At 49.8% G+C, this 27,826-nt stretch overlaps 1 protein-coding gene across 1 annotated transcript; it reads right to left on the bottom strand.

The window, feature by feature from the left end:
- Positions 1 to 6,429: 6,429 nt before the first annotated feature.
- Positions 6,430 to 13,048, bottom strand: LOC308054507 (T-cell activation Rho GTPase-activating protein-like). Its single transcript, XM_080367487.1, has 2 exons — positions 9,013 to 13,048; positions 6,430 to 8,928 (listed from the first exon to the last, which is right to left on the bottom strand). Exons 1-2 carry the CDS (start codon positions 9,547 to 9,549, stop codon positions 8,815 to 8,817), a joined length of 651 nt encoding a protein of 216 aa, XP_080223613.1. The 5' UTR covers positions 9,550 to 13,048; the 3' UTR covers positions 6,430 to 8,814.
- Between the last annotated feature and the right edge of the window lie 14,778 nt (positions 13,049 to 27,826).

Raw genomic sequence — 27,826 nt, 5'->3', positions numbered from 1 at the left:
ACAGCACTGTGCTTCTAAACATGGCCTGGTTTGGGGGGTTAATTTAGATGGGGATGCTTAGTGCTGTCTTGTCAATATAGCCTCCATTTCTGGTTGGATGGCACCCTCTCCTGGTGTTGGAATGCTGCCCTAAAATGAGAGGCTAGGTGCCACTAGCATCAAAGATCCAAGAAATACCTGCACGTGGGGGTAAGGGATGAATGCCGCTGCTCTCCTAAAGTTGCCAATGGATCGGGCAGGTTAGCTTTCTATTCCTTCCGCTGGAAACATTGTGTAAACAACTGGTAGAGTCGTTAGTGTTTGGGAATGATGAACGCATGGTGTCACGGTGGAGAGGCCTTCAGAAATGCGTTAGTCACCTTGTAGTATCTTCCTCAAGGCAAATGGATGGAGAAACCCTGGTGTGGTAATCTAAAGCACTTCCTCATGTTCAGGAGGTACGTGGCTGTACTTGCGAGCCTGGTGGTGGTGGAGCAGTGGCAGGAAGAATGAGCCTTTCTATTTGTGCAGGACCGGCACAGCAGCCTTTGGGTTGCCTCTGCTCGTGGGACGCTTTGGATGATGTATGAATTGTTTGTTAACTGATGGACGGTTGCATGTTTGATTCATGAGTAGCATGCAGGTACAGACCAATGAGTATGTGGAATCTCGGCAAGGGCTTGTGTGTCATAAGTGTTTCCTAAAATACTGGAGCATGTTCAAGATGATCTTAAAGCAAGTTCTGGTAATCCAGGCTTTTTTTCTTATTTTTTTAACACAGGCCTCCTCGACCACAGAAAATCCTTGGAACTGCTTTCAGGTGATGTTTCTACTGCTATTGGTAGTCACTTTAGGCTAGAGGATAGTAGGTACCTGAACACAGTGCTTGGGCTTCCACAAAGAAACACTTTTCTACAGACAACTGTTCTTGTTTTGTCAGGGGAGTGTAGAAACCAAAGTGCTCTATCTGGTACCTGTTTGTGATAGTGGGGCTATACAGATTGCCTGAAGGTGCCTTCATATTTGGATGGCTGACTCTTTAAGAACAGAAAACTGTAGCACAGTCTTCATAGTTTTGAGACTTAGAGAGCAGAAAGAAAATATGTGAGGACTTCTTCTTGCACTGCTGTATTCTGTATCTTAGAGTAATTGGGGACAAAGAAGGAATGGGATTTGGGGTTTTATTTCAGTTGCGCTGAATGTACCAGGAGAGCACACCTTATGTATAGAAATAAATTTCCATATTCATAAGACTATCAGAACACAGTGTTTTGGTGTTCAGGTTTTATAAACTGTTTTCACGGCTTTATGTTGGTTACGAGTGCTTTATTTTAAGTTCTGATCATCTTTTTTTCTTCTTCTAGAAGTCAAACTGAGCCAGCGAGTAGAACATCAAAAGAGGTATGTAAAGACACAAGCTGAAACTTTTTTCTACATGCTGCACCTAAGTCTAAGAAATGTAGCCTTGTACTAATTCTTTTATATATATAAAATAGAAATGTTTTATATATAATATTTGTAAGATATATATATAGAAACATATTTTCCAGTGAAACACAGTGTATGCCGTAAATCCAATGTATTTGATTCAGCATAGTGAAAACTGAGCAATGCCAACATTTGCGCGGTTCTAATGTGAATAATGGTATTTGTGCCTAGTAAGGCATTGCATTTCGTACTGACTAGGCTAGACTATTTCTTGTATGACTGTGTGTTGTACAGATAATGTAGGCTCATTTTTAGAGCTTGCAGGTTCAAGGTTTGCACCACTGAACTTGGTGCCACTCTTCAGTACACCACCACTTTGAATTTACATTTGGAAAAGGGGCAGCATTTTTCTTCAGTTCAGAAAACACTGTCGTTCTGCTGCTAAGACATGAATAAGTAACTCGAGGAGATACTTGACTGGTAATGGCCTAGATCTCCATTTGGCCCTTGGGTGGAATGCTACGTGCAACGATGCATTTCAAAATAGCCCTCATAGTACAAACATTACTTTGCGGTGGTGTTTGGTTTTCATCTGTAAGTATAACTGCATTTCTTCACTCGAATGGTGTGATGCATTACACGAGCTCTAGGTCACGGGATCTGATCACTTTGTAAGCTCTTAGGATAACTTCATCTAGAAATTCATGAACTTGGGGTCTAATGAAAGTAAATGAAAGACAGCGCAAAAACTATACTGCGTTCATGAACCATACCTGTGTGCATTTAGAAAATGTTGAGCTATTAATTGATTAATTTATAAACTGCACTGACAATGTTTCCTGTAGTGACACTTCCTTCTCAAATAAACGGAAATATTTTTTTTTAGATCCTTTTGAGCTGAAAATGGACAGCTTCCTTGACCCTCCGTCTTTTAAGCAGTTGTGAGCATTTGACCAGGGTCCCCCTCTGAGGTATCCTGAGCGATAGATTGATCTCAAGAGGGGTTGGTTACTTTAGTTTCTTCTCATTAACAACGCAGGCATACTTCAGCCCTTTAAGGTTTGTACTTTGTTCTGAACAAATCCAAATTCCACTGGCTTGGAGGTGGCTCTTTAAGTGGCACTCAGAGGATATAGTGCAGGCTTTCATACAGCAGTAGGGGTGTATGTAGAACTTGAATATGTGTTTAATTTTTCTGAATAGATTGGCGACTCTTCCGCACCTCTTTCTCTGGCCCAGCTTATTAAGGTATATTTAGATGTACTTTCTTGTGAAATAGTGGTTTTAAACCTTACAGTGTGCTCTCTAGCTGGAGAACTGCTGTAATATGAGCAAAACATTAGTTGTTAATAACTCAGAGTGTTTCTCCTAACTTTAAAATGTGCGTATACTTTGATACTATCCTGTAGAGAGTAGTTCCCAGCTTGGGAAGATGGAAGGGGAGCACCTTATTGGCCTCAGTGTAATGCTGCAGTATTGCTCATCCGCAAACACAAAGAAGCAGCACTTCAGAAGCTGTTTACCATTTTTCATACGACCCGTTAATTCTTCATTGGAAACTAACACAAATTTTACAGAAGAATTTAATTGGCTGTAAGTTATGGACATTGCTGGGGCCTTTGCAACAGCGAGAACAGACGTGTTTCTGGAACATGGACAATTGCATGGCGGTTATTGAATTTCTGGTCATTACCTAACCCTATGGTAGGTATGACCTAACCCTAAGTCTGAATTTTAAGACATAACCTTAAGACTTCACCCTATGACGTATCCCTATGCCTTAAGCCTAAAACTATCTCTAAGACTTATGACTCAACCTTAAGATTTAACCCTGAGAGTTAACCCTAATATTAACCCTAAGACTTAACCTTAAGATTTAATGTTGGGCCTTAACCGTAAGACTTAAATTTAAAAGTTAATATTAAGACTTACACCCTAAGACTTAAACTTCAGATTTAACATTAAGATTGAACCATTAGACTTAATGTTAAGTTTTAATCTTAAGACTTAACCTTAAGTCTCAACCCTTAGACTTAACCGTGAAACTTATCCGTAAGACTTATGCCTAAAATTTAAAACTGAGACTTAAACCTAAGATTTAACCTTAAGACCTAACCCTAAAACGTAGCCCTGAGACTTATCCTTGAGACTTAGCCCTATGACTTATCCCCAAGACATACTTCTAAGTCTTAACCTTAAGGCTCAACCTTAAGAGTTAACATTAAGACTTAACCCTGAGATTTAACCATAAGACTCAACTTTAAAACAAAACCTTAAGATTTAAACCTAAGACATAACCCTGAGACTTATCCTTGAGACTTAACCTTGAGACTTAACCCTGAGACTTAAACCTAAGACTTATCCTCAAGACTTAACACTTCAGACTTAACCCTAAGACTTAAAGTTAAGATTTAACCCTAAGACTCAGTCTATAAGATGTAAACTTCAGACTCAAGCTGAAGACTTAAATTTAAGACTTAACATTAAGACTTAACTCTAGACTTTACCCTAAGACATAATCCTGAGACTTAACCCTGAGACTTAATCCTAAGACTTAACCTAAAGTTTAACTTTAAAACTTAACCCTAAGACTGAACCCTAAGACACAACCAGACGACTTAAGCCTGAGATTTAACCTTGAGACTTTACCGTGAGATTTAACCCTGGGATTTAACCCTAAGTCTTAATGCTCAGACTTAACTTTAAAATGTACCATTAAGACGTAACCTCAAGACTTAACCTTAAGACTTAACCTTAAAACGCATCCTTAAGATTTACACTAAAAACTTAACCCTAAGCCTTAACCTATGAGACTTAACCTTAAGACTTAACCCTATGATTTATACTTAAGGCTCAACCTTAAGACTTAACTTTAAGGCTTAACCTTAGAATTAACCGTAAGAGTTAAATTTTAAGACTTAACCCAAAGATGTAACCCTTAGTCTTAACACTGAGACTTAACCCTAAGACTTAACCTTAAGACTTAACCCTAAGACTTATGCCCAAGACTTAACTCTAAGCATTAACCCTAAGACTTATACTCCGGAATTAAGCTTTATACTTAACCCTAAGACTCAATCCATAAGACTTAAACTTAAGAGTTAACTTTAAGACTTAACATTAAGACTTAACCCTAAAACTTAACCCTAAGATTTAAGCTTAAGACTTGTCCTTAAGACTTAACCCTAAGAGTTAACCTTAACACTTAAATATTAAGACTTAACCCAGTGAATTATCCTTAAGATAAATTTTAAGACTTAACCTGAAGACTTACCCTTAAAACTTAACCCTAAGACTGAACCCTAAGATTTAACCTTAAAACTTAACCTTAAGATTTACACTCATGATTTAACCCTAAGACTTCACCCTAAGACTTAACCCTATGACTTAAACTTAAGGCTCAACTTTAAGACTTAACTTAAAGACTTAACCCTGAGAATTAACCCTAAGACATAACCTTAAAACTTAACCCTAAGTCATAACCCTAAGACTTAAATTTTAAGACTTAACCCAAAGAGTTATCCCTAAGACTTATCCCCAAGTCTTAACTCTACGGGTTAACCCTAAGATTTAAACTTAAGCATTAAAATATAGACTTAACCCTAAGACTCAATCCATAAGGCTTAAACGTAAGAGTTAACATTAAGACTTAACCCTAAGACTTATCCTTAAGACTTAACATTAAGAATTGACTTAACCTTAAGACTTAACCATAAGACTGAACCTTAAAGACACAACCTTAGGAATTAACCCTGAGACTTAACCTTGAGACATAACCCTGAGATTTAACCCTAAGACTTAATGGTAAGATTAACTTTAAGATGTACCATTAAGACTTAACCCCAAGACTTAACCTTAAGACTTAACCTTAAAACTTAACCTTAACATTTACACTAAAGACTTAACCTTAAGACTTAAGCCTATGACTTAAACTTAAGGTTAAACCTTAATACTTAACCCTGAGAATTAACCCTGACATAACCATAAGAGTTAAGCCTATGTCATAACCCTAAGACTTAAACTTAAGAAATAATCCTAAGACTTAACCCGAAAAGTCAACCTTAAGACTCAACCCTGAGACTTAACCCTAATATTTTACCTTAAGACTTCACCATAAAAATTAACCCTAAGACTAAACCCTACGATTTAACCTTAAGACTTAACATTAAGACTGAACCTTAAGACACAACCTTACGACTTAACCCAAGACTTATGCCCAAGACTTAACTCTAAGAGTTAACCCTGAGACTTAAACTTAAGAATTAAACTTTATACTAAACCCTAAGACTCAATCCATAAGTCTTAAACTTAAGAGTTAACTTTAAGACTTAACCTTAAGACTTGACCTAAAGACTTAACCCTAAGGCTTAGCCTTAACACTTAAATATTAAGACTTAACCCAAAGACTTATCCCTAAGATAAATTTTAAGACTTAACCTTAAAACCTAACCCTAAGAATGAAGCCTAAGACTTAACCCTAAGATATAACCTTAAGACCTAACACTAAGACTGAACCTTAAGACAGGCCCTGGGCCTGAGCCATCTCGGCAGGGATGAGGCCTTCCTTGGCGTCCGTCCCTCAAACCCTCCCTCCGGCCCCCACGGTCCGTCCCTAAAACACTTCCCCTCTGGCCCCCAGTCCCTGCTGGCCCTGAAGGCCGGCCACAGCACGTGGTTTCAAGCCTGAGCTGGTCATGTCATGGCTGTTCTGGAATGTGGTACAGTGAAAGAAGAGATTGAAATGGCAAATGTTCCCTCTCAGGGTGGTCCCATGCTGGCAAAGGTTGTCCGAGGAGGTTGTGGGCTCTCTGTCCTTGCAGATCTTCAAAGGCCAAGGGCACACAGTCCTCTGCAACCTGCTGTAGGTGAGCGTGCTGGAGCAGAGGGCTTGGCCCAGAGGACCTCCACGGGTCCCTTCCAAGCCCACCCTCCCGTGTGGCTCTGTGCTTTGCTTTTCCTCCTAAAGCCCCTCAACTCAGCCCCGATGCCCGCTGGAAAGGGTGCTGGGGCAAGGGACGATCCCAAACTGCTCCCCTTCCCAGGGTCCTTCCCAGCACAAGAGCTCCCCACTCCGGAAGACACGATGGCAGACACAGTCAGGAGAGGGAAAAGATTCTTTTATTGTCAACACCATCTGCGAGGGCCCAGGAGTCACAGCGGTTCAGCCGGTGAAAATCAGTCAGCACCTGCAACGACAGAGTCAGAAAGCTCTGATAAGCCCCCAGAGGCAGGAAGAGGCAGGATTTGGTTCCCCCTTCTTTGGAGGACACTGTTTCTGAGGAATTCCTCATGACCCAGAAGGGAGAGCTCTTGCTGGCCTCCACTAGGGGCCTTCTCCCCAGGGGTGATGTCCCTAGGGAGCTGTGCGTGCGCAGGGATGCTGACAGTGCCCCTGTGCCACACAGCAGGGCTCGACGGGGAGCCCCTGGGGAGCTGCCGTGGGGCTCATCCCAAACCCTGCTCAGCACCAGCCCTCGCCGGCCCTTGCCAGCCAGCTGGGCTGACTTAGGGCCGTGTTCAGAGCTGGGAAAGATGGGCAGCAGCGCCTGGTACGCACCTGGCCTTCCTGACGTGCTGCACCTTCCTGCATTTTCTCAGGTTTGGGTCAGCAAAATGACTTCCTCTCTTCTCCGTTTTATTTCTGCTGTGCTGTCCCTCTCCTCTGCCCAGATTTCTTTTCTCTTTCTTTTCCTCGAGTTTTCCTTCTCCTGGTGGGATCCTGAAAAACTTTCCATCCCACAGCGTGATGAGATGGGGAAAGCCCCAGGCCCCTGCAGTGAGCTCTCAGGTCAGGCAAGGGGAGCTCTTCCTACCTGGTTTCCTGGGGCAGGCTGGTCAGTTGTTGCAGGCATGCCGGGGACTCTGCCGTGCCCTCGGGGGTGGCTGGAGGCAAATCTGGAGGTGCCTAAACCAGAAATTTGGGAGGTAACAGGTGGCAAGTAACGGCCTGGGGTAGTGAGGGCCTGACTGCCAAATTGCCATCTTAGCTCTACAGAGGAGATGCTGGTTTGCATCATGCACATTTTGCATAGTCCAGCCAATGCAGCCTAGACTTGATGAAGCTGTGATGGAGTAGGATTTGAGCAAAAGCCCTCTCAAGGTGACAGCTTCTCCCTTCTGTCCTTTTGTGGGTATTTTGTAGGTATGTTTTGTTTGACGAAGCAGATCATACTTAATGAAATGCATTCCAGAAACAGCCTTTCCAGTTTTCCTTAACACGTACCACTCTGGGGGGAGAGGAGGAGCCCCAAAGGCCCAAGAGAGCGGCTGCCAGGAGGAGGCCCAGCAGCTGCTTGGCCTCCTGGGAAATTACTGTCCCACTTGAGACATGTTGTCCCAGTGTCTGTGGAGCTGCCGTACCTCTGCCGCTTTGGGCCCTGCCCCTGTGTCTCCCCCAGCTCCTCTTTCGATGTCCAGCAGAGAGGCGTCTGCATCCAGAAAGGCTTTTGCTGGACGCTGGGTGTCTGCTGTGCCTGCAGGGCCACTTTGCTCTTCGCGCTGCAGCTCTGGAAAGCAAAAGCACGTGCAGCAGCGTGACTTCTTGGAAGTCAAGAACATCTCAAGCAAAGCCCAGCCAAGCCCTACACCGCTTGTCTCCTCAACGTTGAGGTTTCTGGCATCCCAAGCCCCAGTGTCTGTGACAAGCCTCAGCCCCTCCTCCTACCTGTGTGCCTGTCCATGGGTGCTGGCACCTCCTCGGCTGATGGAGGGGAGAGGCCGGCCACCTCCCCCCCAAAGATGTCCCCGCAGTTTTCAATCAGGAACTCCACCAGCACGTTCACCTGCAGACATGAAAGCCTTGGTCTCAAGCCAGGTGCCTGCAGACGTGTCAAGCAGCCTTTCCCGCTGCTGACCCTTTGTCTGCGCAGGTGGCTGCGGCTGGGGGTTGCTCTTCCAGGCACCCAGCCCACCAGCCCTGGCTCAAGGGAGGAGGCAGCCAGGGACCTCTCAACAGCCAAGCTCCGATGGGCCGGGAAGGCAGCAGCCGGCTGCTGGGTAGGGCGTACCTTCTCGGTCACCGCCAGCATGGCCTGCAGCGGGAGCAGGTCCTCGTTGGGTGGGCTCAGCAGGTTGGGCCCGATGCAGATGGCCAGGTTGCTGCAGCCCATTCTGCTGGTGGCTGCGTTGTTGCCGATGTGCTGCAGCAGGGCCATCAGCCGCTTCAGGAGGAGGAGATTGGCCACAGGCAACTTGTCAGCCACCCTGAGGGAAGAGGAAGACAAGGCTGATGAAGCAGAGGGTGCCCACAGCCGTCCCTGCAGCTGGCCCCAGGCGGGTGGGAGCCAGCAGCCGTGTTGCACAGCTTTGCAGCTGCCCGAAAAGACAGCTTTCTGAGGAACCCATGCTTTGCAGGCAGGTCCCAGAACTCTCCCGGTCCCTGCTCACCAGGCAGGCTGCTGCCCACACTTACGCTTTCAGCTCCTCCACCTTGGCCTGCTTGCTGGCCCTCTCCATGGCTGCCATCCAGTCCTCGTAGAGGTCGATGACGAGGAGCTTGGTGGGGATGCTTCGCAGGAATTCCTGCAATGCCAAGGGCTGCAGGTGAGCCTTTGAACGCTGCAGGCCAGCCAGGAGCTCCTCCAGCTGCAGCTCAGAAGCGCTCACCTTCAAGATGACGGCCAGCAGCAGTGCAGGCTGGCTTCCCACATCGACTTCCGTGCCGCGGTCCAGGGCCTCGCGTAGCTGCCGAAGTTCCGTGCCGCTGGCAGCTCTGCGGAATATCCCCTCCGTCGTCGGTCCTTCCTGGTGCAGGACAGCCAGCAGCTCCTGCAAGAGATGCAGGACAGTGGCTTGGCTGAGGAGCTGCCCTGTAGCAGCGGTGGCCGTGGCCAGAGCTCTTCCCCAGACTGGGCTCTGTCCCCCTGCAAAGGGGCTGGGAGCAGAGAAGCGTGAGCCATGGGCAGAGAGCCCAATTCCCCAGTACCTGGAGCCAGGGGACACTGCCTGTGGACTGAGTGGGGGGCTGGGGACCCCGTGTGCAGGCTGGCTTACCTGGATGGGCCGGGGCAGTGTGTTGTCCTCCCCACAGAGGGCTGCCAGGGGCTGCCCAAAGAGCGCCCTGCTGCAGCCGGAGCCCGCCTGCCCTGGTGCCTGGGCAGCGGCCGGGGCGCGCCGTAGAGCAAAGGGCCAGGGCAGCCCCATCCTCCTCCTGCTGCTGCTGCTGCTCCCTCCTGCTGCAAAGGAAAACAGAGTAAGACGCCATCAATGGAGAACCCCAGGCCAGCGGTCCCAGAGCCTGCCCTGCCCTGCTCTGTCCTGCCCACAGCGCGATGCTGTGTAGTGCGGCAGGACAGGCAGGGAGCCAGCAGCTGGAACCGTGGCTTTGGCTCAGCAGCTGTGGCTTGGAGGCTGCCGAGAGCTGGTGTGCCACCAGGACAGCGTGTCCCAGCCCTTGCCCTGCCCTCCTGCAAGCTGTGGGCAGCCGCAGAGGCTCTGTGTCCTGCAGAAGCTCATGCAGCGGCCGCTCTCCAGCTGGTGTCCTTGCTAGACCAGGTGTTGTCCTCCCGTGCGGTGCCCAACCTGCATGGCGACACTCAGGGGACAAGTGAGCACAGTTCAATCCATTGCAGGAGGTTGCCTTTCTTTCCCAAACTCACCTGGCTCGTGGCAAAGTCCCCCTGCGTTTGCAGATGGGGCCGTCGCAGGCCCTTGCTTGGGATGAGCCTGCAAGAACCAAGAATGAGGCTGCGCTTGGACAGCAGCCCCGCAGCAGAAAGGGCCAGCGGCGAGCTGCCCCCCGGAGCCAGCAGCCTGAGCATGGCAGAGCTGGGACCCTCTGCCCTCCCAGGCTCTCTGCCCCGTGCGGCAGGTTTCGTCCCAGCTCCGCCAGCCAGCCAGTACGTACCAGCGTTCCTGGTGTCTCCCCAACCCCCTCTGCTGCGGAGCGGTACTGTGGGAACCCCCGCCCTCCTGCACATGGTCACCCCACTCGCTGCACATCCCAGCACAGCCAGAGATGGGTGAAAGGCAGCCATTCTCACCTCTGCCTGTGCCTCCATCAGCCTCTCCAGGCTCCTGGCGCGCACTGTCCTCCACTGGGCGGGAGAGAAGGAGGGGAAGAAGGTGAGCAGCCATGGGTCTGCTGCTCGGCTGCAGGAGCAGTGCTTGGGGACAGGGCCCAGAGCAGAGAGACACTCACGGCGTGGCGGCGGCTCAGCTCCTTCTCCAGGAGCTTGATGGATGCGAGACGGGTGACGCGGGCTCCCGTGCGTCTTTCTGGTGTCCTGTGCACCGGGAAGGGAGAGGGAGAGAGCTGGGTGAGCCCCAAGCCGTCTCTTGTCTCTCGTCAGGCAGCTGCGCCCGAGAGCTGCCTGCAGCCCCAGGGGCACCTTCCCCAGCTGGGGGCTGTGTTCCCCCGTGGGCCCAGCTTCTCCTGGAGCACCCCCCCGGCTTACCCCAGCAGCGTGGCCACCCACAGCTCCTTCAGTGCCTGGGAGCTGCAGAAAGAGAGGGGAGACAGCGTCAGGCCCTGCTGCCCCCAGCCCTGGGCAAAGGTGGGTGCCTGCACAGCCCTGCCCCGTGGGGCAGGACAGAGGCGCTGTCCAAGCCCTGGGTCGCTCTGTCCTGCCCGAGCAGCTGTATTTGCCCTTCCCTTCTGGGGACCAAAAGGTGACCAGGGGATGCAGGATGGGGAAACATCCCCCATCCCTCCCTCCCTGCCACCGAGCTGCCTGCTCCCTGCCCAGGCTCTGCACGCAAGGCAGAGGCCAGTATTCACGGGATGGCGTGGGCACGGCTGGGAAGCTCTCCTGCCCGACCACGACTCACCCAAAAGTGGCAATGCAGGAGCCGGTGGGCCAGGCGAGGATGACAGAGGTGCTGTCCTCATCGGTGCCTTGCTCCTCCTCCTCCTGTCCATCCTGCCCCGCAGCCTCCTTCCCGCTGCTGAGCACCCACAGCTGGTCCAGGGCCAGGCAGAGCTGTGGGCGCAGGCTGGTGCCATGTCTGCAGAGAGCAGAGGCGGGCACTGAGCTGGAGGGGGGCTCCTTGGGCTGGGTCCCCACGCGCAGAGCCCTGTCCCCCACCTGCCCTTGGGACGGACATGGGTGCCTCCAGCACCGAGGGGCCGGGGCCTGGGGCTGGTGCCAGGGTGTCCCTGGGCCGGGGTTGGGGGGAAGGATCTGGGCTCTGAGGGTCTTACCGCAACTTGGCAACCACCAGTTCCTTGTGGAGGAGGAGCAGGCGCCTCTCGCTCCTCTTGCGGCCCCGGGTCAGCCGCACGTCTGCGCTCAGCACCGGCTCGGCGTCGCTGAGAGCCTCCCTGCAGAGCAGAGCGTGGCGGGCATGAGCAACGTCAGTGCTGCGTGGCCCAGCTGTGCCCGCGTGTCCCCGAGCCCGGGGGGAGCCCACCTGGAGCTGCAGCAGCAGCAGGCCTGGCCCATCCTGCCCGGGAGAGGAGGGCCCTGGCCGTGCACCGAGGAGGGGGCCCAGCCGGCGACGGGGAGGCTGGGGAGCGGGGTGCTGGTGCTGTGGCAGCGCTCCTGGGCCAGAGGCTTCCTCCTGCCAGCGCCGCTGCGTGCCAGCACAGCTCTGCCCTGCTGCCTGTGGTGGCTGTGGGCTCCCCGTGACCAACGGTCTGAGCCCAACGGAAAGTGGGCGGAGCCTGGGGGGGCGGGGCTGGGGCCCTCTCCAGTATGGCCGGCCCTGCCTTGCCCGGGGGAGCCCCGAGCAGGACAGGGCAGGGGGCAAGGACCACCTCCCTGCGCCTGTGGCCAACGCTTTGACCTGGCTTTTTGACAGGGTCCTGCTCAATAAAAGAAGCTGTTTTTCCTAGAGATGGCCATTGTGGCTAGAGGCAGGCTCCTCTTGGTGGAGGCCGGCCTAGCGGTTGGAAGGCCTCTGGCAACCAGGCCGTGCTAGGCCTCAGGCCCCAAGGCGCTGGAATTGGAGCAGGCCCACCGGGAGGAAAAACTCCCATTTTTACCAAAAGGCGGGGGGACTAGCAGCAGTCAAGAGCCGCTCGTGTCCTGCCAGGCGCCACAGGGAAATGAAATGTGTGGTGAGCTTCGGCAGGAATTGTGGTGCCCCTGGAGCACCACCCTTGCTTGGGAAGGCTTTATCCCACCTGGGTGCTAAGGCTTCACCCTTGGCAATCAGGGCTGGATGAGCAGCACCCAGGAGCCCCTGCCCTGTTAGCCATGACCTTCACCCAGCCGGTGGCCAACACGGCCAGGGGCGAGTCTGTGGGGTAGGCCATGACCATGGCAAAGAAGGGACCCGTAGTCGGCTTTTGATGGCCCGTGTCTCGTTTCACTGTTGACCCTAAGCAATGCCTTGCTTCAAATAGAAGCCATTCAGAGAGTTACACACCCGCCCTTTTCAGGAAAAATGCAGGAAATCAGAGACATGTAGCAAGTTCTCTGTTGGCTGTTGTACACCGCAGCAAGAAGCAGCGTGGGTCCAGTGGCTAATGCTGGAAGGGGAATTCAGCACTTCTGGGAAAGGGAGATAAAGGCACTCTTGTGGGCCAGGCTGGGATTGGGGAGCCTGGGTGGGTGTCTGGGGTCCCAGCTTTCCCGCAGTGCTGACTGTGGTGCCTGCTGCTTGTTCTTCCCTGCATCGCCGGCTGCATCCACCTGATGGGGCTGTGCTTGGGAAGGGCTCCGGGGGTGAGCAAGCCCACGGGAGAGGGCTGCGGAGAAGCTCTTCTCCAGAGATCTACCAGAAACTGTGCAGAGCATCCGAGAGGATGCTCTGTGTGACAAGGGAAGGTGCCCGTTGGTCCAATGTATGGAGCCTGCAGGGCTCCCATCAGGGTCCTTTGACCTACCCATCCTCCAGCCAGCAATCCAGGTGCTGGGGGGTCCCATGCAGGTCTCCTGAGGTACCCTTTAGCCCCGGGCAAGGTGTCATGCCTCAGTGTGTGCTTGCAGGGCATGTTTCCTTCCTGCTGACAAGGGTGGAATTGCAGTTAAATGCCCCTGGGCGATCCCGAGCCAAAAGCAGGTTTTTTTCAATGGGCCACACTGCTTTGCAGTTCATGTGTGTGGTTCAGCTCCTGCATGGGAGCTGAGGACACGAGGTGACCTAGCTCTGAAGCTGGCCAGTCTTGCTCCAGGCAACTCCAGTTGCTTGCGTTTTCCTTCAGCTTCCCCAGCCTGATGATCTCCACTGTCACCTCCTCCCTGTCCTACGAGAAGTATCCCTCTCCCAGCCATTAGGACAGTGGCGCAGCACTCAGAATCCAGATCACTGGCAGAGAAGTAGGACAGAGGAAAAAAGAAGTTTTCCTTTGAAAGAAATCCTTCTTTGTCCTCCTTTAGCTACTAGTGGATGAAAAAAAGGGGGACAGAATTTCAGGCCAGCCACAGCACTGGCTTTCAAGCCTGAGCTTGTAATGTCATGGCTGTTCTGGAATGTGGTACAGTGAAATGAGAGATAGAAATGGCAAATTTTCCCCCTCAGAGCGGTCAAATGCTGGCAGAGGTTGTCCCAGGAGGTTGTGGCGTCTCTGTCCTTGGAGATCTTCAAAGGCCAAGGGCACACAGTTCTCTGCGACCTGCTCTAGGTGAGCGTGCTGGAGCAGAGGGCTTGGCCCAGAGGACCTCCACGGGTCCCTTCCAAGCCCACCCTCCCGTGTGGCTCTGTGCTTTGCTTTTGCCCTGGCGGAGATCTTCAGGGACTTTGCGTTCCATTTTGTGTTGCCTTAGGGCTACAATGTGCTGTGGTTTGGGGGCAACAAGGTTATGGTATGCCAGAGGTCAGGCGAGTTAGTGTCAAAGTGTGTTATTGTTATGGACAGAACCTGTGTTTGTTGGCCCTGTGTTCCTGGGGTTATGGCATTTTTATCATGTGTTCTGTGTGGTTGTTTTTTTTTTGTGGAGAGTGCCTTTTTTCAGCTATTTTGCCTTTGTGGGGTTTGCATGGGGGCCTTTGGTTTGTGTATGATGTTTCTTCTGGTTGTTTTTCTGCTGTGCTGGTGGATGGTGGTGTTTTTTTCTGTCTTGAAACCATCGTTACAGGCCTAATCTATCTCCTGCAGGTCAGGCAGTGTCACTTCTGGCGTGGTCTGACTCATTTCTGGTGAGTTGGTAGGTAGGTATGGAGGACTTGTGGTCCCTCCATGGAGGATGACTGCTAGAGGACTAAGAGGCAGATCTGTGGAGGGGTGAGAGGACTGCTGGCCCATAAGCAGTGACTGTCAGAGGACTAAGTGTACTTGAATTTACGTGGGCTTCCAAATTCATGGTTGTTTCTCCTGCCTTGCGGAAGAGCCATGGGAAGTCACCAGCCACACGGAAGGATAAAGGGTTTCCCACGGCTACGTGGCTTTTTGGGTTTTGCTTTTGAATAAGAAAGTCCTGTCTCTACATGAGTAGAACTATAAACGGTCAATTTTGCCAACTTTAGAAAGCAGGGAGCAGCACTTTTGTGCTGTGCCTCACATGGCGGCCAGGGCATGGTGAGAAACAGCAAGTGAGTTTCTTCCTGGAACCTTCTCCAGGGGAGCAGTGCTGCACTTGTCAAGGTGAGGGGTTTTTTGGCTCTATGCGATTGCAAATGTGAGGGGTTAATTTTCAGAACACAGCTACTAGGGAGCAGAACATTTGTGCTGTGCCTCACATGGCTGCAAGGACAGAGTGAGAAACAGCAAGAGAATTCCTGCCTGGCACCTTCTGCAGGGGAATAGTGCTGCACTTTCACAAAGTGAGCTCTGGTTCAGCATGAGTGCACAAGGTTTTGGTCAATTTTCTCACCACAGGAAGCAGGAAGCAGCACTTTTGTGCTGTGCCTCACATGGGTGCCAGGGCAGGGTGAGAAGCAGCAAGAGAATTCGTTTCTGGAACCTTCTCCAGGGGAGCACTGCTGCACTTTCTTAAGATACACTTTTTCTTTTAGCTCTGCATGAGTGCACAAGGTTTGTGTCAATGTTCTCAGCACAGAAAGCAGGGAGAAGAAGTTTGGTGCTCTTCCTCACATGGCTTCCAGGGCAGGGTGAGAACAACAAGAGAATTTTTTCCTGGTACCTTCTTTATGGGAGGAGTGCTGTACTTTCCCAAAGTGACTTTTTTGGGCTCTTAACGACTGCAACGCTGAAGGATTAATTTTGCTCACCACGGAAAGCAGGGAGCAGAACATTTGTGCTGTGCCTGACATGGCTGCCAGGGCAGGGTGAGAAGCAGCCAGAGAATTCCTTCCTGCCACCTTCTCCAGGGGAGCAGCCCTGCACTTTGTCAAGGTGAGTTTTTTGGGCTGTGCATTATTGCCACTGTAAAGGTGTCCAGCTTCTCCCCACAGAGACCAGGGTGCACAACTTCTCTACTGTGCCTAACGTGGCTGCAAGGAAATGGTGAGAGGTAGCAATAAAATTCCTTCTGGAACCCTCTCCAGGGGAGCAGCCCTGCACTTTCCCAGGCCATGTTTTTTGGTTCTGTATGAGTTCAAAAGTGCTGTGTCGATTTTCTCACCAGAGAAAGCAGGGAGCAGAACTCTTGTGCTGTGCCTCACATGGCTACCATGCACGGTGGGAAGCAGCGAGAGAATTCCTTCCTGGTACCTTCTCCAGGGGAATTTCCCAGTTCCCGAGAGACTCCTGGCACTGGCTGCAAGGGGGCTCCCAGCCGAAGGGTGGGCCTGGGTGTTGTTGGGGTGGGAATTGGTGATGTCTCCTTTCCTTAGTCACGTTAACACTTTGGGATAACAAATGGATGCTTCGCTCCTATTGCTCTTTTATCATATCGCTCACAGTAACTGCCACTGGTTCCTTTTATCATATTGCATGCTATTTGCTTTTATTGCAATATAAGAAACTGCATTTGATATATTCCATTATTTGATATACTTGATAGATTTGATTATATTTGGTGTGGAGTTCAGCTTTGCTGTGTATCCAGTCAGCCAGCAAAACATAATTCGGCGTAGTCGGCAGCGTACGAAGTAAAACTCTCTCTATTTAGGAAAAAAAAAAATGTTCCTCGACTTGCTATTGTCAGGTGGGAACCATTGCCTTATGGTGTTTGGGCCAGAGTGGTCTGGTGGTGCTGGGCAGTTGGGCCATGCCAGGGACAGAGGGACGGGAGCAGGGGAGGGGGCGGGGGGAAGGGGTTTAGGGAGGGACGGGTGGGAATCGATGAAGGTGTTTAGGGGTGGAGCGGGGTGTGTGGGGGTGGGGGGTGGGGCAAGGATGTGTGTTTGTGGGAGTGGGTGTATGGGGGGTGGGGGAGGTTTGAGGAGGCGGGTGTGTGTGTATTGGTAAACCTGGGTATGGGGGTGGGGGGGTGGGGGTGGGGGGGGGTGGAGGGTGTGTGTGTTATTTAGAGAACAGAGTGGGGAGCCTGGGGGAAGGGTTCTAGGGACGGACGGGAGGTTTGATGAAGGCCTTTAGGGAAGGACCGGGGAGCTGGGGGAAGGATTTTAGGGACGGACCGAGGGTGGGGGAGGGCTGCACCAGGGTCTGGGGGAACAGGGCGGGGAGGTGGAGGTGGGGGATGATTTCAGGAACAGCCAGGATGCAGGAGGGTGTCAAGGGAAGTGTTTCAGGGTTGTTTGGGGGGAAGGATTTTGGGGACGGATGTGGTGTCTGGCGGGACGTTTGATGCCACCGTATATACATTTATGTCCAGGGATTCTGCTAAGGGGAAGCTGCTGGCTCGGCAAAGGGACAAGATGTCTGAGCTCCCCAGTTGCCACGCTCTGATTTGGTGTGTAGCTCTACGTTAAACACACCTGCGCACAAAGGTTAGGCCAAGCTGACTCTCTAAAGCTGTTAGAAGTGACGAATTAAGGGACCTCTCATCCAGGGAGTCAGCCTTGGGAGGGATGGGGAAGAAAGAATGGGTGGGGAAAAGATCTGCGTTCTCTTTGGTGATGCAGAAAGAGCCTCTGGGTGAGGACGTTGTGGTCGCAGGAGGAGACAAGCCGATAGAGTGCTGCGATCCGCAGAATGTTGGTTGGAATTCGGAGAAAGGTAATTGTTGTGGGGGGAGATCGTGACCTCTGACTCAGATAGCCCCCCGAGAGAGGGCAAGGCCCCGCTTGGGGAGCACGGGGAGCTAGTAAAAAACCTCAGCAGTGCTGTCTGAGGGTGTGTGCTCGTTTGCATTAAAGCAAGCAACTTGTAACCCATCCCGTGCCTGACTGAAAATGCATGTGTAATGCGCTATGAGTGTGCAAGTGCTCTGCTGTCCATAGTGCGTACCCTCGAGGAACTGGGTGAGCACGCTCAGAGGAAACATTCCCCCGTGCTCCCAGCACTGCCATAAAGAATGCCGGCCTTCTGAAACTTGCAAGCAAGTCTTAGAGGGTTTTTCTCCCTGACCGACTTTATGGTATCATTCCCACCATACTGGAGAGAGCAAATCTTTTTCTCTTTGGTGGTGAAAGCAGCTTGGGGAGAGTCACTGAAGTGCAGCACTTTTTTAACCTCAGGTCTAAAGTGCCACCGGTCCTACCGTGGAATACATCCTTCCTCAGGCTTTCAGCAAACGGAAAGGATGCATCAAACCCACCCCACAAACATGTCCTGCACTTTTTTTATCTTTCCTGGAACGTGGGGACATGACCCTGCTGGGCCATCAGTGCCACCTGCCTGGGAGCCAAGATGGTGCCTTTACATTCCAGGCTAAGGACTTACCTTCTTTTTTTTTCCTTTTCAGCGACTTCAGAGCCGTCCTTAGGGAGGCTGGTTAAGCTGGTTTACTGCACAGCTGGTCGCCAGTGGAGGGAAACGGTAAGCTCCGCTATTGCCTTTGGTGTTTACTTGTTACCTTGTCGCTCGTTTGAGTGATCTTACCATGCCCCGGCAAGCAGAAGCTATCACGCCACTTTAGGCCTTGGTCTAATAGTCAAGCAAAGCAATATTGAAAGTCATTCTGAGATCTGGAACAGGCCCCAATGTGCATTTTATAAAAGTGCATCTTGGCTGCTCTTTATCTTTGTATGGTTTTTTTCCCGTTTCTCCAGACTGTTGAAGCTCTGAAAGGTGCCAATGAGCTGCTCTCCCTCAGTTTGCTCCTTTGCCTTTGGGGAGTGCGTTTCATGTTTTCTTCATGGCTTTGCAGAGGAGAAAATCCATGAATACACCACCTTGTTTTTTTCACCTAAGCTAATTTCAGAAACTGCCTCCGTTAACTTAGACATGAAACTCTTCTTAACCTCTTTGTGCACTTGTAGAAAAGCAGGGTGGGGTGGGGGGTGGGGGATGGGGGTGTCTTCAGGAAGTGCCCGCAAAAGAGCCTTTAGGAGACCCTGTCCCTTGACTCACATGTGGGGTAGTGAAGAGTCTGAGAAAGTCACGGGTGTTTTGGTGTTCACCAAAGCAGGTTTTCGTTTTGGGTTTTTTTTTTCTTATTTTCTTTTTTAACTTATGTAGCTTATGTCACCAGGTAGTGACAGCCCGGGGGTGACAGGAGGGGACAGCAGGCAATGGCAGCCTGGAGGGTGACAGGAGGGGACAGTAGGTGGGGACAGGCCTGGGGGGTACAGGAGAGGACAGCTGTTGGGGACAGCCTGGGGGGTGACAGGAGGGGAGAGCAGGTATTGAAAGCCTGGCGGTGACAGGACCTCAGGCGCCAGATCATGGGCCACGAGAGGCTGAAGGCGACTCACTGCGACCTGCAGGTCACCAGCGCCCAGACCATGGAAGGTGCGTGGGGGTGGTGGGCGCGGGATGCGGGGACCGGCCGGCTGGCGGTGGCGCAGGTGGCCAGTGAGGCGGTTGGGCCGCGGCCGGCAGCGGTGACTTGTGCTGGGGCCTCAGAGCTGCTCTTCCGTGGTTGTGCGCTGGCAGCTGGCGTCAGGGCTGTGTGCGCAGCCAGGCACAGCAGCGTACGGGGTCGATGTGCGACACCGCGCGTGGAAGAGGTTTGGTTTCTGGGACCCTTCTAGGTAAAACGATAAGGAAATGTGGGACAATGCCTTGTAATCACAAACCTGCCAGATTTCTTTGAAAGCCGGCAGAAAAGGCTGAACGTGATAGAAAAGGAGTGGATGGCTAATTTGAAGGGGAAAAAAGTGGGTTTGGTGACTGAAATTTGTCTTCAGCTACTTTTACTCCACCGCATTGGAAAAGTGGTGCTTGGCTGTTGCAGAAACTGCTCAGCAGCAACGTTTGGGATCAAGAGTGTATCTGTGAGTGAGAATCTATGCAGACCCTGGAAAGCCATCTTGTAGACGAGCGTTCTGTCTAAAGTATACTTGGCATTTCTTGCCAATACAGCTTCTTTGCTACACCAAAGACATTTTCATTCAGATGTTGTTGGGCATCATTTCTTCGTTTCTTTCAAACGGTGCATTTTTGTCCTGGTACTGCGTGTTAGACAGTGTCAGGGCAATACTGAAGTTTTATGGCAGATCACTTATGGTGAATACACCTAAAAATGTTCTTCGAGAAGCCCTAAGTTCTTTTGAATCTCAGAAATGGTGCTTGATTCTCAGAGACGGTAATGGTTTCGTATTACTTAGCGTGCTGTTTCAGTTTGGTAATCTACCGTCTGGCAAAGCTTGCATGTGATTAAAGACTTTGGGATATGACAGAAATAAAAAGACTGGGAAACCGTTTCCATTCCTTAAACATTCAAATTTTATCGGGTGTTTTGTTTTATTTTTTTCCTTTTTTCCTGTGGTTCTGTGACATTCTCTCAACAGTCTTTTCTTTACAATGTGTACTCATAGGTTTTTTCCCTCTTCCTGTTTGTTGTATTAAAACTTAAACAGAATGACATGCCTGCTGCGGTAACTGTAACTTTGGCCCCAGCCTTTCCAGTGGTTGGACCTAAACACGCTGTTTACCTACAGATAGGTAAAGTATGTCCAGGAGAGTATCTGTGAGGAGACTTAACAGCACGGTGTTAGGGGTCTTGGGGGTGTTACGGGGTCGCGTGTCATACGGCGGTAGAGATAGACATGCAGGTAGAGGCAGATGTACAGGTTGTGACACAGATACTTACTGGAACTTCTGTAAGGGTGTCTTCCCTGTGGAGATGCAAAAATCCCCCAGTGGTTGTCAGAGCAAAGCTAAGGAATACATTTTAGTGTCATACACGTGTATGCCAGATTTTGGGGTTTTACACGTAACGGTGAATTTCCGTTTTTGTTGAACAGCATCTGCGTGCCTAAAGTCACCTTCAGAAGATGAAGGAAAGAACTCGGCCAGGATGTTCTGCCTAAAGGGGGTTCTTGGAGATCTTCCCTGTGGAGATACGGTCGTGGGTTTTATAACTTGGTGCAGGAGTCCTGACTAAATGTTGACATGATCTTGGAAAGACCCTTCAGTGAACCTCGAGTGAAGATGGCCAACTTGTTCAGATTTTTCCAGGCCGCGTGATCACAGAAATCTCCTAATAGAAGCAATGCTAATAGAAGCTGAAAGTAAACAGGATTTTAAACATCACTGAAGGGAAAAAAAAAGAGATGGTGGACTCTTTTTGAAGATGGTGGGAAGGCAAAATGGATGGTTGGGATGTGTTTGAAAAGGTGGGAGGCAGGGTGGGGGTGTCCTCTTCCGTGCTCGCTATTCTAGAGACATGTTCTAGGGTTTTGTAAGCTAACAGGAGCAAAAGCAATGGAAGTTAGATCAGGAAAGAACCTCATGCTTTAGCAGACACTGCTTTAGTGACTTTAGAGACCATTTTGCTGTTGGCATTGAAACGATTCCAAAAAAATGGGAAAGATTTTGCTGCTTGTGTTTGACTATCAGACCTGAAGATTTCTGGAAAGGTACCATGAGATGATGAAAGCATGACGCTGTGTGTAAAATTTTGCTTTTCTATCTGTAAAGGGATTCCCTGAAGGGCTACGTCACGACATGTTAATATCACTCTTACAAACTGACTGCTGCTTTCTCTGTATTGATGTTGTTTCCAGAATACACAGATGATAATGCCCTGATTCCGGGGAACTCATCGGTAACTGTTAGGGGAGTCCCTGTTAGAGGAGTTAAAGCTACCGGCCAAACAGACCTTGGGTAAGTAGCCATAACGCGTTGTGTTCTTTGGGAGGGGTTTCAGTGTGTTCACCTTCTTTGTGGCTGTTAGTTTACGGAGGCATTCCGGTTGTATCTTTCTTGTTAAAGCTGCTGTTAACTTTTGTTGTGGCAGGGCAGATTTGAAGGTATCTGTCCCAAAGCAGACTTAGATTTTTCAGCCCGCTGGGACGTGGCATTCAAGCTGCAACAGTGGTAACTGTTCAGATGTTTGAATTGGGTTTGTTCTTGGGCTTGGTTTTTCTGAGAGTCAAGTTCTCCATCCTGTTTCTTCTATGCAGAGAGATCCCTTATTGTATGCTTTTGCTTGTATTGCTTTTAGAGTAAACGGAGAGACACATTGCAGTGTGAACTGGTGATTTGTTCCCATCTGCCAGCAGTCCGAGTCTCCGTGTTTGCCTGCTTCCTTTGTTTGGGGGAGGGGGGCAGGGTATTCTTACACCCCAAAGGGGGGTGTGTGTGTGGGCTGCATACTGTCTCCAGAGGAAAGACTGAGAGTGGCCAGCTGGCAAACCGTGCAAACAAGAAGTTTCATTCTTAAGTGCTTCCTATTAGATTCCTAAAGACAATGTCTATGTCGGGCAAGAGAAAAAGAACAACATCCTAAAGCGTATTGCCTTTTGTGCCAGGACGGTGAAGGAACAGTTGATCTTTTCCAAACCTGAAGCTCAGAAAGCAGTTGAGCACTTTCCCAAATGTTAGTAGTTACCTTTTTAAGTTTGATTTCACCCTAAGCTGCTCTCTGTGCTCCAGGTATTACTGCTGTATTCCTCAGATTTATGGAGGACAGAGAATCTGATTACAATTGCAGATACTCAAATGTAAGCCTGACTACAGCATTGTCGCTGTCATCGATGTATTCGTACAGTTCAGTTCTGTATCAGCTGCATCAGCATGGTTTGAACGGTCATGTTTTCAAGGCTTCTTCAAGACAGACCTCTCCTCCACCATTAGTAGGTATTATTAACTTGTGGTTTTGCCGTGTCTTTCTAATGTTAGTTCTCAATAAATAGAGTGTACTGGCGAGTTTCAGCGTGTCTCTAAGATTTATCTCTAAGACTTAACCTTGAGACATAACCATAAGTCTTAACCTAAAGACCTAAGCTTAAGATCTAACCCTATGATTCAACCCTAAGACCTAAAGGGTAGAAGCTCCTGATCTGGCTTCGGTCAATCTGGGATCATCACTGGGATCCATGGAACTTGGCCAGCCCAAGGTCTGTGAGGTAGCAGGTTAAATGAGGCAGAGGAGAAGCCCACAACTCTGCTGAGCTGGGTTCTTGGCACCAAGGTACCTCTGTGACATTTTCACTGTTCTGCAGTGTAAAGACGGCCTGTGATTTTCAAAAACTGGAGATCAGTCTTTAAAATGCAATTCCTTGGACAATAATAATGTTGTGTCAAGTAAATACACACACCCCTCACCAATGGAGTTTTGGTTTTTTTCTTTGTACCTTTGCTGCTTCTGCAGAAGCCAGTAGTGCAGAGGGCTGAGGGTACAGCTACACAGAGTGGCTTCTGTTTTGTGAGCTCTAACTAAACGTGCAATGGACAGCCATTAAGATTGGGAAAGCTCACAAAAAGCTTAAAAACAGATAAACCACAACATTTCTTTCTTTTTTATAGACCTCCTTAGATTACTCCTTTTTTTATAAAAATGAGAAATCAGGGGTTATTCATGCTTTCTATGCTATCTAAAGGCTTTAATCAGCAGTGCCTCCCCTGTCCGTTCAGAGGAGGTCATGTCCATCTTTTTTTCAGATTTTCTGTAGCTGGAAGAAGTGTTTTTGCCAGCCACCACGGACAAGTTTTCCTAAAAGGCATAATCTGTCCATTTAAGTGTTCCTTCAGCCTGATAATGATTTAAAAACTGTGCCTGCTGGTCTGAACCTGGATTTCATGTTTTTGTTCCCTCCTAACAAAATAAATAGAATGTTCTTTGCTGTAGATGCCCCATTGCAACGGGGTCTCCAGGAAGGGATTCTGCATCCAGCCCATCATAAACAATCATGCAGAATTCAAGAGAATATTTTAAGACCAACACGCTCTGCACTGATTAACGTCTTCACCACTGCCATCTACAGTGGTGAAGATGACAATGAGGAGTACAATGAAGAGGAAGGGAACTGTAAACAGTTTTTTTCTTTTTTTTTGCAAGGAAGAAGAATGAGGGGCTTTTCAACTCTTGCAATGCACTGCGCGAATGATTTCTTAGAAAGAGCATTACACTTCTAGGAAAGACTTGTCAACAAGTTTTTGAAATAGTTTCCTAATCTTCAAAATATTGGAGCTGGTAGTCACCAGCTGTGGCTGACGCACCATTTTCTGACTCCTGTGAAATGCCTAACTGTCTATTTCCATAGTGGTATCATTCCCATACCTCCTTTTCCTTAAATAGAGTTTAAGATGCGGTCCACAAATCAGATGATGCGGTCCACAATTCAGATGGCCATCAAAGAGTCTTCAAAATTTCTCAAAATTCAGGTACTTCTTTTCTGGGAAACATACTCTTTGCTACTTTAACAGAACGTGTATGTGTATGTATGTGTAGGTATTTACAAAGAGGCATTTTGTAAAACATTAGTTAAAACGTTGACTGTCTCTCACTTAGAGATGAGAGATTCCGGGGGAAGGAATGGATTGCACATTCCCAGCGAGTGAAAGCGAGAGAACACCCTGCTCCCGCGCGTTCCCTCCCTCGATGCCTGTGCTAGTTCTCAGGCGGCCCCAAGCTGCTTTTCACATCCCCCCTGCCCTTCAGGCTGGCTGGCAGGGCTGCCTGTTAGCGCTCCCTCACCGCCTTTCAGGCTGAGCACGCCTGTCAACAAGACAAACAGGAGGGCTTTGCTAACCCTAGTATCCTCAGCAGAGACAGGGAAGGAGCACTCGCGTCACCAGCTCTGCTGGCAGGCATCACAGGGCAGCAGGTCTGGGCAGAGGTTTTGTGTCGAGCCCTCCCTGGGGACATGTTGAATCCAAAGGTTTCCTTTTGGGTGTCAAAGGGTGATTGTTTTGAAAAGGAGTGCTGAGGATGGTTTTGGAATCATTTAAGATCAACAAAGAGTAGCTTCTGAGTACGTGTTAGGCCTGCAGTTCCATTGCACTTGGCAATAGCTGCTGTTAAGGAGTCCTTTTCCTGGCCAGAAGCAGAGCTTGTGGGCAGACAAAAACCAACAGAAAATCCAGTACCAACAGAAAATTCTTAAATCCCTTGCTAAGGGATTATCAAAAGCTGATTTCCTTTTAGTGCTTCTGGGTCTGAAGCTGAATTTCAGCAAGCAAAAGCATCTGCAACAACTCTTAAGCTGTGTGTCCTTTTAATGCTGCAAAACATAAATAATGCTACTTGCATGCATCTCAGTTAAATGTACCGTGGCTAGCTTCTTCAACCAGTCTGGAGCTTAAAGTTCAGCTTCAAAATGCTGGCTGGTGGGCTTTTTTCTAAACATAGCTTCAGTCCACTTGGAAGAAAATTGGATTGGTTAAACAAGTCTTTATGTAAGGTACAAAGAGAGCATATTTGTAGCCTAACGTGAGTGTCAAATAACCATTACCTGTTAAACAGACTGACAACCTGGCTGAAGACAATGCTACCAAAGGGGATAAGGTACAGGCTATGATGGTACAGTCTTGCTGTGAATACAACCCAGTCAAGTGAGTGTCAGGTATGTTCTTTGAAGGTTATGGGAACATTGTAGAGATGTTTGTTTTAAGAGGAAAGATACATGCATACGTTTTCCTTTTTTTTTTCTTTTTCAAAAAACTTCTAGTTACATGAAAGACCCCTGGGATCCACCTCCACCATCAAACATTTGCTTGCATTGTGGAAAACCTGGCCACGATAGAAAAGAACTGCCCAACAAAATGGGTAAGGTTGTGGGGCGCTTCTGGTGTTACTGAACCTTTTAGGGTTTTTACCTTGGCATTTATGTGACAAAGACATGAACGCTCCTAGTAAGAATTGTTTCTCTCGGGGTGAAATACAGAGGTTACATGGCAATGTTGCAAAGCCCTTCCATATTCAAGGGAAGCCTGGAATTCTGAATGTGAAATTTTCTTTTCTCTAGCTCACAGTCATTAAAGATGTCCATAGATCTTTCTCAGTGAACTTTCACACCTATTTTTGTCTGTGCAGCGTGCAGAGGTCACCGCTGGAATGCCAGCTGTCACACACAGAGGCAGTCGTCTTGGCTGACCAGCAGCTGAGAAAGACAGCAGTGCTGAACAAGCTCTCACAGGGAGTAGGTACCAGCATGTTCTTGCACCTGTTTGGTATTCTCTGATAACATGTGAACCAAGTGACCGGCTGCAAGGTTTGAAGGGGGACAAGTGAGGTGTGGCTCTGGGGAGAGAAGACACTACTTGGATTCCCGCAAATACAGTGCTGCCTCGTTCTGGACTCCAAGGCTCAATTTTGCAACCTAGTTTCTACACGCCATAAAAGCAACCCATAGATAACGGAGCGCACGAGTTTGTGCACATGCAGCCAGTGTCATAACCCTACTCCCTACACTCACTGACGCGCCGAAAGGTGTATGTGCCTACGCGAACAGCGCCGAACTCCATAAAGGCAGTCCTAACCGCCCTGCCTTCCCCTGCCTGTTTTAAGCTGTCGGCTTTCTCCTTTCTCCGGACCAGCTGTATCGCCTCCTTTCTGTAGCAAAAGTAATAAAGCCACTAAATACCTTCTCCAGGGGAGCAGTGCTGCACTTGCCCAAGACATACTTTTTTGGCTCTGCATGAGTGCAGAAGTGTTGGGTCAATTTTCTGACCACTGAAAGCAGGGAGCAGAACTTTTGTGCTGTGCCTCACATGGCTGCCAGGGCAGGGCAAGAAGCAGCAAGAGAATTCCTTCGTGGCACCTTCTCCAGGAGAGCACTGCTGCACTTTGCCAACGTGTTTTGGGGTTCTGCATGAGTGCAAAGGTGAGTGGCCAGTCTTCTCAGTACAGAGAGCTGGTAGCAGAACTTTTGCGGTGTGCCTTTCGATGGCTAGGAGGGCAGGGTAAGAAACAGCAAGAGAATTCTTCCGTGGCACCTTATGTGGCGGAGCTGTGGCTGGATATTTCAGTGGAGCATTTGGGCTCTGTACGAGTGCGAAAATGAGCTCTTAAATTTTTCAACACAGAAAACAGGTAGCCAGACTTTTGTGGTGTCCTGCACATAGGCACCAGGGCAAGGTGAGATCCAGCAAGAGAAATCCTTCTTGACACCTTCTCTGGGGGAGCTGTGGCTGGAGGTTTCCACGGAGCACTTGGGCTCTGTACGAATGCAAAAGGGAGCACTTAAATTTCTCAACACAGAAAGCAGGTAGCAAAACTTTTATGATGTCTTTCACATGGCTACCAGGGCAGGGTGAAAACCAGGGTAAACAGGTCCAGCTCCCAGCCTTTACTCCTAAGAGAGATGCTCCAGGTCCCCTCTTGTTTGGATCCATACAGTGGACCTGCTCCAGTAGTTCCCCATCTCTCTTGAACTAGGAATTCCAGAACTGGATAGAGCACTCCAGATGCAGCCTCACCAGGGCAGGGTAGAGGGCACCCCAGACAGCGCTGTAGACAGATTTTGTGCCTTTGTGCAAGGCACAGTTTGCAGCACCTGCAGTGCGTAAGGTCTGTCCCTTACTGGGAAACGATCAGCAGCAGCAGACGAGGCCGAGGGGACGGCACCTGGAATCTTAAAGCTGAAACTGGATGCCAAGGACGTGAGCAAATGCTGCTGTCCCCAACAGCAGAGAGAAACACGACTGGGAAGCACAGCCCTGACAAGAAAAGAGGTTGCTGACAGTGGTGTCTCTGCTGCCCATGAGGGCCTTTGGTGGAGGTGAAGGTGATCGCCAGGAACGATAAGGTGCTACTGACAGGCTCACTGTGAAAGTGGTTGGTGTGTTCATTGGCTGTGTCATCAATGGGGCGAGTACTGGCCAGTGGTGAGAAAAAACAGCAGTTTGAGGACGTAGTCACATGAGCGGAGACACTGGTGTGATGTGCATTGTGGATATATCAAGATGAAGTCCCCGGCAGTCGCACGAAACGTCGTGGGTCACCTGAAGAAGACAAAGGCCAGCCCCATCGCTGTCCAGCTGATGGAGAAGCTCCTGCCCCTCTTTGCTGCGGTAAGGCTGATGGGGGAGCCCAAGCCTCGTGGGCAGGCAGGCGCTGGTCGGGGACAGCTACCTACAAGGACGCGAGTCCTACTCTGCTTCTCTCTGCCAGGGCTTCGGCGAGCTGAGAGAGCTCTCCATCAGCCTCTTCAGAGACCTAATGAAGACTGTGGTGAGGAAAAACAAGAGGCAGGTGAAGACAAAAGTGGAAATGGGCTTGTTCCCTCTCATCTTTCACATGAGCGACCAAATCCACAGCGTGGCCAAGGCACAGATTCCAAAGCTAAGCAGTGATGTAGGGATGAAAACCTGAGATGTTTGGGCCAGGGTACCTCCCAGCTTCCTAAGGGCAGGATGACCCCAGGAAAAAAGGAAAAGGCAGGGAGATGCCAGGTC

Source organism: Falco punctatus (assembly GCF_963210335.1).
Source record: "Falco punctatus genome assembly, chromosome: 17".
Lineage (NCBI taxonomy): Eukaryota > Metazoa > Chordata > Aves > Falconiformes > Falconidae > Falco > Falco punctatus.
This window is presented reverse-complemented; position numbering and strand designations above follow the sequence as displayed.